Source organism: Seriola dumerili, unplaced genomic scaffold (assembly GCF_002260705.1).
Source record: "Seriola dumerili isolate Sdu_G_001 unplaced genomic scaffold, Sdu_1.0 BDQW01000191.1, whole genome shotgun sequence".
NCBI classification, from domain to species: Eukaryota; Metazoa; Chordata; class Actinopteri; order Carangiformes; family Carangidae; genus Seriola; species Seriola dumerili.
In genome coordinates this window covers 6,578,950-6,588,186 of record NW_019174446.1, presented here as the reverse complement: position 1 = coordinate 6,588,186, position 9,237 = coordinate 6,578,950, and the positions used below count along the sequence as shown (strand labels likewise).

General features: G+C 41.2%; 1 protein-coding gene across 1 annotated transcript; it reads left to right on the top strand.

Moving 5' to 3' along the window:
• The first annotated feature begins 2,113 nt into the window (after positions 1-2,113).
• On the top strand, positions 2,114-8,964 carry fbxo32 (F-box protein 32). Its single transcript, XM_022753312.1, has 9 exons — positions 2,114-2,334; positions 2,994-3,115; positions 3,461-3,510; positions 3,640-3,732; positions 6,192-6,285; positions 6,884-7,068; positions 7,183-7,365; positions 7,924-8,067; positions 8,214-8,964. Exons 1-9 carry the CDS (start codon positions 2,222-2,224, stop codon positions 8,301-8,303), a joined length of 1,074 nt encoding a protein of 357 aa, XP_022609033.1. The 5' UTR covers positions 2,114-2,221; the 3' UTR covers positions 8,304-8,964.
• Positions 8,965-9,237: the final 273 nt, after the last annotated feature.

The following is a 9,237-nucleotide window of genomic DNA, read 5'->3' as shown; positions in this document are numbered from 1 at the left end:
ACACACAGATATAAACCTTGAACCTGATTCACAAAAGTCTCACAGATGAGTGTGTAAATATGTCATGTGTTTAATTAAGCTGATGAGAGGTGACCCAGTGCCCTGGATAGACTTAGTTACACATTATCTTTAATGGCACGGCCCAAAATAAACAAAATACCCTCAACCAGTCTTCACAGATCAGACGGTGCTGTTTTGGGAAAACTGCAATACAATGGTAAACCCCCTCCTGCAAGCTCACACATGCATACTCCCACACAATCCACAATGCAACCCAATACTCTGGAGGAATCCAAAGGGCAACTTCATCTATTTATAATACCAGGAGTGACTGAGAATCAGGGACTTTACAGCCACGTTACTGTGACACTATAATGTTTTCTTCCTTTTTATTTACAGTCACATAAAGCCATAATGTTTTCTTCCTTTTTATTTACAGTCACATAAAGCCATAATGTTTTCTTCCTTTTTATTTACAGTCACATAAAGCCATAATGTTTTCTTCCTTTTTATTTACAGTCACATAAAGCCATTACTGATAAGCCTGAGCAAAATACTTCCTGAACAGTAATTACTTGTGTCAACATCAGTGCATTAGCCATTAAAAGCTGTAGTGAGACACAGTGTTATTGTACTCCGGAGGTTTTCAAACTGTGGTGTCGTGAATGGGGTCTGTAAGAATGTGTAAGACTGATCATTACTCATGACTGACATTGTCAGTGGTGAAAGTGTTCAATAATCAGATCCTTTAATTAAAAGTAGCAGAACCATAAAGTAAAAATATTTAGTTACCATTAAAGTGGCTGCAAACAGTACATACGTTTTACATGCTAAATGTATTTAAAGTATCAAAAGTGAAAATATCCTATATGAGTTATGAGTGTTCATGGAGAGCCTATGGTCCTGAATGTTCACCTTTTTTTTTTTTTTTTTAATCTTGTGTGCACAAGATTAAAAATAACAATGTTTTGGGAGTTCAGGGGCTCTGCTGTTAGTTATGTTGTAGGACAAGCTACAACTTTATCATTCTTATTAGCATACTGCATGCCCTGAACAAATCAAAACTGGACAGGTCTTATCAGCCACATAACACCTGTGTGAGCATACAGGGCCTTTAGTCTATAATAATGCATCAAATTTAATATGTTAATCATATATGTTTGGCCCGAGCCTTGTTTATTTCTTGTTGGAAAGTCAATCAAAAGAGATGCAAAATAACCACAAAGATTCACAAGATGACTATAAAGAGACTCAAAATGACAGAACAGATGCAAAACAACTACAAAGAGATGCAGGATGAGTTCAAAGAGACAGGAAATAACTACAAAGATACACAAAACAAACACAAAGATATACAAAACAAGTATAAAGAGACAGAAAACAACCAGAAAGAGACACAAAATAAGTAAAAACATACAAATCAACTGGAGAGAGACGCTTAATGAGTAAAAAGAGGTACAAAATCATCACAAGGATATGCAAAACAATCACAGAGGAACAACACCAGAACCAAGAGATGTTAGATTAATCCATTTTGTGTGTCTCTGAATTTGTGAGTTTTGTTCTTGGGGAATGTGGAAGAGGCGGGGCATGTCTGTCGCAAGGGGACATTGTCTGATACCTTTTTCCATGAGTACAGCTGTTAAATAAATGTGGTGAAGTACAATTTGTGTGGAATGTAGTGGAGTATTCATAGTAGTAGTATTCAGTAGTATTCAAGTATCATGATTGGAAATACTCAAGTAAAGTACAGGTACCTCAAAGTGAAGTACAGTACTTGAGTAAGTGTACTTTCCATCACTGGTCACAGTAGAGACAGTTACATAACTGCCCTCCAAGCCTTCTAACTTTGAAACACGTGCTTTCCTAACGGGTTTATCATGTCAAACCCCTTCAGAATTAATTTCCTCGGTGTCTTCTGTCCCTGCGTTTTTCCATGACTTGAAGTTTTGTTACCTCTGCGCTCCTCTCCAGCACATTTTGCAACGCTTCAGTTGATAAACAAAGCCACGTGTTGCAGGGAAGTTTCCAAAGTGGGCGGACCTCATGTATTTCCGGGTTCTGAGTTAGAAGATATAAGAAGAGCTGCGCAATGACAACAGTAGAGCAGAAACACGTCCAGCACAGAGCGTTTTCAAGAAGGGATACACAGTAACCCAAGCAGGGACTATTTCCTGATATTTTTTTTTAGATTTATTTAACTCCACGACATCGAGTGAGGATGCCGTTCCTCGGACAGGACTGGAGGTCACCGGGTCAGAGTTGGGTTAAAACCGAGGAGGGATGGAAAAAGACAACAACAGACGACAGAAACAACAACGTCTCCGTGGAGAGGTTGGTCTTATTAAACAACTCCTGACATATGGCTCTGTCTCTCCAACACAGCACTTTTTGAAATTGCGCAACAGTTGGATGCGCAATCACTTTTTTAGTTAGAGAAAGATGGAGGGATGAAGGAGGGGGAGATACTTTGAAGAAAGTCCAAACAGCATTATGAACAAAGGCAGGGGGAACAGACAGACAGCAGGCCGGCACCTTCATGTTGTTTCCATCTCACTGAGCCCAGTGTCTTTGTTTTTACTTGGGGCCATGTTCCTTTTTCAGGCTAATCACTGAGCTATTAATAACCTCACAACAAGTGAGTGGATTAACAAACGTCTGTTGAGTGAGTACTACTTTACATAATGACTGCAGACACACACACACACACACACACACACACACACACACACACACACACACACACACACACACACACACACACACACACACACACACTAACATGGCCTAAGGTTACAGATAAAACACATGTATAACAGAGACAGTTAGAAATATTGATGATACCTTTGTTTTGATGCTAGTGAGAGCTGTCTGTGCGGAAGAATGCGGCTCATGCAACTGAAAAAGCTGGACATAAAAGTCTGCACTGTGTACTGAGATGAAGTGGGCAAATGGTGCCTTTTAATGAAATATGTGTCCTTGTGTTTTTTCAGCTTCTGCAAAGCCGAGCAGGAGGAATGTTTCAACAAGGAGAACTTGCTGCTTTCTCTCAGCTACGACATGGCTGCCAAGAAGAGGAAGAAAGACCTAATGAACAACAACACCAAGGTCCCCTGTGAGTCACACTCGAAGAGACACACAGTCTGACTTTTTCTATAAATATACTAAGGATAACATTTAGTGTGTGGGGTTATAAATCATATGATAATATACCAAAGTTGGGTTCCGGATCAGGAATATTAGCAGGAGAGACTCATGAGGATGTTATGTAACATTCACGAGGGGAGCACTTCCTAATAATAATGTTTATTATTAATTATCATTTCATAAATTCTTTTTTGATAACTGCACTCAGTCTGGAGTGGTATCTCATTTGTGATGTCTGCGTGTATTCGTCACAGTGCTCATGAGCTGCTTAATGAGGGCAGGCCACTAATATAAACATTCTGCTTTCTCCCAGATTTCCACAGGGAAAAGTGGATTTATGTTCATAAAGGAAGCACCAAGGAGGTAACAAACAAACTCATTTAGTTTCACATCAACTTTTCATATCATCTTTGCTAATGTAAACATGCAGAGAAAACTCTATACTCGCGCTTCAGATCGCTATCTAATACCTTGATAATTAAATTCTCCCAGCGCCATGGATATTGTACACTGGGAGAGGCCTTCAACCGCTTAGATTTCTGCAGCGCCATCAAGGATACAAGGAGATTTAATTACATCGTGAGAGTGAGTCCTCATCCCTTCCTTTTCTTCCAGTCTCTGTTTGTCTGCCTGTGTGGGTTTTAAATGGATGTTTTTGTCAGTGGCACAGAAGGGTTAAGGTTAAGAGGGTGTGTAGGCTTCTGCTTCGCTCTTATCAATGCTGTGCAGACAAGGGTCTCTCAGTGGTAATGATACTGACCCAGGGAGTGTATGTATGTGCTTGTGGTAGACTAAAACTGTGATAGCATGACATTTTTCTGTAAGAGGATTGCTAAAGCCATTTGGCATCCCTAAACCAATCCTGTATCAAAGACCAATTCCTATATACCACTTTACTAGTTTTAAGAATTTTATAAACTGCATGTCTGCAGTGTAAAACGGATGCACTGAGTTTTCAAATTTCACATTGTACGTAGCATTTTCACTTGGGATGCCAAATAGCGTGATGAAAAATGTCCACTCAAGGGGAGATGTGTCATAATCCTTAATCATGATATCATTAAGAGTGATGTAATTACATTATGGGATGTCAATAGAAAATTATTCAGTTTAAATTCAGAGCTTTTACCTTGCACATCAAAATGTCACTGCATTATACTGATCTATATACTGAACACCGGCTCTCCCACATGTGCTCCCATGTGAGCTGCATGTGCCCGTGTCCTCCTGTACTGTTGGAGGTGGGGGGGTTGAGTAGGGGTGACAGTTGTGCGGTGAGGTGCGACCACCTGACAGGGGTTTATGAAACCAGACCCGGTGGTTGTCAGGTGATTTAGACCCCAAAACACACACATAGACAGACTTGCCTCTGCCAGACTTAAGCTTCTTCCTTTTGTGTTGTCTCCTAGTCTGTCTCACTTTCCTGCTTTCCTATTGAAGTGCGAACTTAATGAATGTTGTGGTATGAGAAACCAGTTCAGGCATGGTCAGGAGGAGACGAGGCAACTTTCCATTTTGGCAGGACAGTGAGATTACAGCGGATCATGTTTTATGAGTGTTTTGTTGTTTTTATCTACAGCCATGAACCCATAAACACAGGTTTAGTATATCAAGTTCCTGAGATATCAGAATGCAAAACAATCTGATATTCTGAGTGATCAAACTTTTTAATCTCTTTACACTTTAACTTTCCACATATAGTTCGCCATTTGCTAGAGCCTCTGTTGGAGTTTTGGATTACCCTTTCATTGCAGGCCCCAGCTAACAAGTGCAGTGTAGTGTGCTAAGACCAAAGAACAATATGGCTGTGTAACATTAGCGTCTGGTCTGGACATGGTGTCCTAGGTCACTGCTCTTCACTGGTTGCGTCTGATGGCATTTGTAGGTTCGTTTAACTCTGTCTCCGTTACACAGATCAGGTTCTTCCACAAAGAGACAACAAGTGGTCCTCTCTCTCTTTCTTGGAGCAGACAAATGGAGGTTATTTCAAGGAGACAGAAACCTTAAAGTGAACTTGTTTTAGCAGGGCCATCTTATCTTCCAATACTGTCTGTGTGTTTGTGGAAAAAAAGTGTGAGCCGCGGTGCCAAGCTATGGAGTGCAGTTTAGCGAACAGCGGGGGCTAAAAGTAGATACGGAAATGCACATTGTTCTGCCCGGCTGCTCTACAAAGAGAGGAGCACTTGATGAGCTGCTAAAAGAAGCAGGGCATGGGATTAGCTTTTAGGAACGGAGCTGGAAAGAATGGAAAAACGGGAGCCAGGAGGGAGAAAAGAAGCTTAAAGTTGGTAAAAACGGACTGGGAGGTAGAGGATGTAGGAGAGAAGTAATTTATTCCAAAGCTGGGTATTATTATTAAGATCCTCAAACTCATCACCGTTTTATTTAGGATATGGCTGAATGCTTGCTTGCAGTAGGTGTCATTTGTAGTAAAGTTGCATTTCATAGTTTACCAAAAAGCACCCCAACATGTTGATGTTGGTATGATGACAAAGGTCAGGAGTTGAGTTTCTCCATGATGTCACAGCATCTGTTACATGCCAGACATGCCACCCTCGAACCCGCCGTTTGTCGGCTAGCTAGTGGCAACAAGCGCGCAGACATACACGTAAACACACGAGCTTGTTTGCATGGACACACAAGTGCACACACTCTTGTGTCAAATGATTCAGCTAATTCACATGACAGGAGTATCAGGAGTCAAATGATTAAAAGCTTGTTTGTGGAGGCTGATGTTGTTGACAGCCTGGGCTGCTTTCCAACACCTTTCCAGTAGCTTCTTCCCCCTGACGAGACTCTGATCAAGAAATATCAGAGGCAAGAATGTTGTTGGATCCAACTTCAGTTGAGAGTAAAGACCAGGTGGAACCGCTCCAAATTTGTTCTAGACAGCATTTATTGTTAGGAACGCAAGTGCCTTTGTAAGAATGCAGCATAACAAACATTAAGTAATGAGGCAATGGAACAGAGAGTCTCAGCAGCTGACAGGATGAAAATTTATGTTGTGTTTCTTTCTTTCTGTCTGTTTTCTTTCTCTGCTCCAGCTTCTGGAGCTTATCGCCACATCCCAGCTCCCCTCGCTCAGCGGAGTGGCGCAGAAAAATTACATGAATATTCTGGAGAGAGTGGTACAGAAAGGTGAGACCTGTCGCTCTTCTCTCAAGTCACTCGACTAGTTTGCCTCAGAGTTCAAACAAACAATTCACCCCCTGAATCTATTTCATTTTCTTTTTTGTCAGTTCAGGTATACTAGACTCTTTCTTTGTAAAGGTTATAAACAAAAACATATGTAGAGCAAACATGAAACCTTCCTGCTTTGTTGTTTGCACCAGTAGGTGAGGAAATGAGCCCTGACAACATCTAAAGAAGGCAGAGGAGTGAATCTAGTGCTCTAATGGCACAGAGAAAAACACTGACAGTCACCAGATCCCTCTGTAAGCCACAGTGTAAACTAAATGTTCCCTCTGATAAACACAGATTCAGGTTGTTTAGGTGGCGTTATGGAACCTGTTGGCCAAATATTATGATCATCTCATGAGGAGAGAACAGCAACTCCAAAACATTTAGTTTAACATTATGATTTTTGATGATTCACAATAAATATTTTACTGTTCGGCTGTTGGCCTGGTTGCTACTAATCTTTCTGTGACACTCGGAGGGTTTAAGACCTCACTTTTGGTCATAATTGGAAGTAATGATTTGAGCTCAATGAATAGCTTCTGATTTCCTCCTACAGTCCTCGTTGACCAGCAGAACGTCCGTCCCATCAAAGAGCTGCTGCAAACGCTGTACGTCTCGCTGTGTGGTCTCGTTCAGGACATGGGCAAGTCTGTCCTGGTGGGGAACATCAACATCTGGGTGCACCGCATGGAGAACATCCTGCAGTGGCAGCAGCAGCTGGACAGCATCCAGATTAACAGGGTAGGGCTGGACCACGAGCTGAACTCAAAAGTGCTCAAATGATGTCAAATTTAGGGATTTAAAGAAAGCGTTAAAATGTAATTTCATTTATATTCCACCTCCTGTTTCCTGCAGCCCACATCCACAGGCATGACCCTCACTGACCTGCCCGCAAGCCTGCAGCTCAACATCATGCAGCGTCTGTCGGACGGCAGAGACCTGGTCAGCCTGGGCCAAGTGTGTCCCGATCTGGGCGCCCTCTCTGAGGACCGGCTGCTGTGGAAAAGGCTCTGCCAGTACCACTTCACAGACAGACAGGCATGTAGAAATGAATGGGTAATCTCTAAGCATGTATAGAATGAGAATATTGCGCACACACACACACACACACACACACACACACACACACAAACAGGTTAGTTGTCCTCAACCATGTCACTGCTTCAGCTGACCTACTTGATACCTGAGACAGTTAAAATAAAAGAATCATCTTCTTGACATAAATGCCATTAAAATCTCTCTGCAAGGAGGTCAAGCATCTCTGATAAACTTGACTTGCTACTGGAAAACAGGGGGGGTGCATACTCACACTGCAGTAACTTTTCACCATGTGAGAAAAGCATGCACTTGATCAGTGAGTGAGACGGTCTCAATCTATAAGGTAAAGTAGGTTACAATTAAGTTTCCTACAGGTCAGAGTTTAAATTTAGTTTGTCTTAGGGGAAAAGCTCCATCCATTAAGGCCCAAATCTGTGTTTGTTGAGTAGTTAATGTGGTGCAAAAGAAATTCTGAAGAAAGCTGACATTAAAGTGGATATTTCAAAGTATTTCTCTGTGTTTGGGTCATGTCTTAAAGTCTGTTTTCCTCTTCTTTAGATCCGAAAGCGCCTGATGGTGTCAGATAAAGGTCACCTGGAGTGGAAGAAGATGTACTTTAAGCTGAGCCGCTGCTATCCTCACAGAGAACAATACAGTGACACCCTGCACTTCTGCACACACTGCCACATCCTTTTCTGGAAGGTAGTATATGTTTTTTGTCTCTTTCACTTTGCACTTGATCTAAGGGGATATGAAAGTAAAATGTCACTGTTTGTAAAGCTGAAGATGAAACGGAAAAACACTAGACTTTAATATCGACGGTTGTGTTTCATTCTCTGTTTTTGCAGGACACAAACCATCCCTGCACAGCCAACAACCCCGAAAGTTGCACCATGTCCCTCTCCCCTCAAGACTTTATCAACCTTTTCAACTTCTGATTCCACGCAAATCCAGATGAACTGACTGTACATACTGTACATAGACGTGTACAATGTTGTTTTTGTTTATGGCACAATCAATTCTTGGATGTATATTTAGTCGAGGTTTGACTGGAGGGGGGCTCAGCGGGACAATTATGCAATCAGGATTCTTTTGGAAGAGTACACAGGCTGCTGGCAGGTTTCACTGTTGAAAGCGAGTGAATGTGACAGAGAGAAAAAGAGATGTTGGAGCCGTTGTGTTGTTGATGTAGGAGAGAGCAGAGGAGAAAGGGAACACTCAGCTGTCAGAGTTTAGTCTTAGTTTAATGTGGTTTTTGAAAAGACACCTCCAAATTAACACTTTTTATTTTTACCTTAGCTGCGTGCACTTGTTTTTCCCAATTTGGAAAATTAGATTTGATTTCTGGTTTTCAAACCTTGTAACTGTTATTTTCAACACGAGAAATAGGAAGATGATTTGATTTGTTTAAAATTGTGATTTGTTCAGTATGACATTACAAAGCCTGCTCACATGGGGTATGACAGTGTGTTTGACGTTCAGATGAGATTAGCAGTAATATTCAGTTTGGCACTGGGATGAGAGGAGAAAATCTTGATTTGCTGCACTACCTAGGAGATAATGAATGTAGGAAAGGGAGTCGGTAATTAATCATAAGACTGAGTGATGATTCTTTGATATGTTAACACACCACGATATCTTTTCTATTTTGTTTTGTTCTTTTTCACTTTTATATGGATTTGATATGTTTTTTTTTTTGTTTTTTTTTATTAATTGTGTGTTCGTTTTCTGCTGCGGCTGCAACAGCAACAGCACCTGAGTGCAGTATTACCAAAGATTGTAATCACAGCCACTATTACAATGGTGTGTGCCTTATTGTGAAACTTGAAACTGGTACAGCTTAATCCTTGTTTGTAATATTTTCAGATCCTG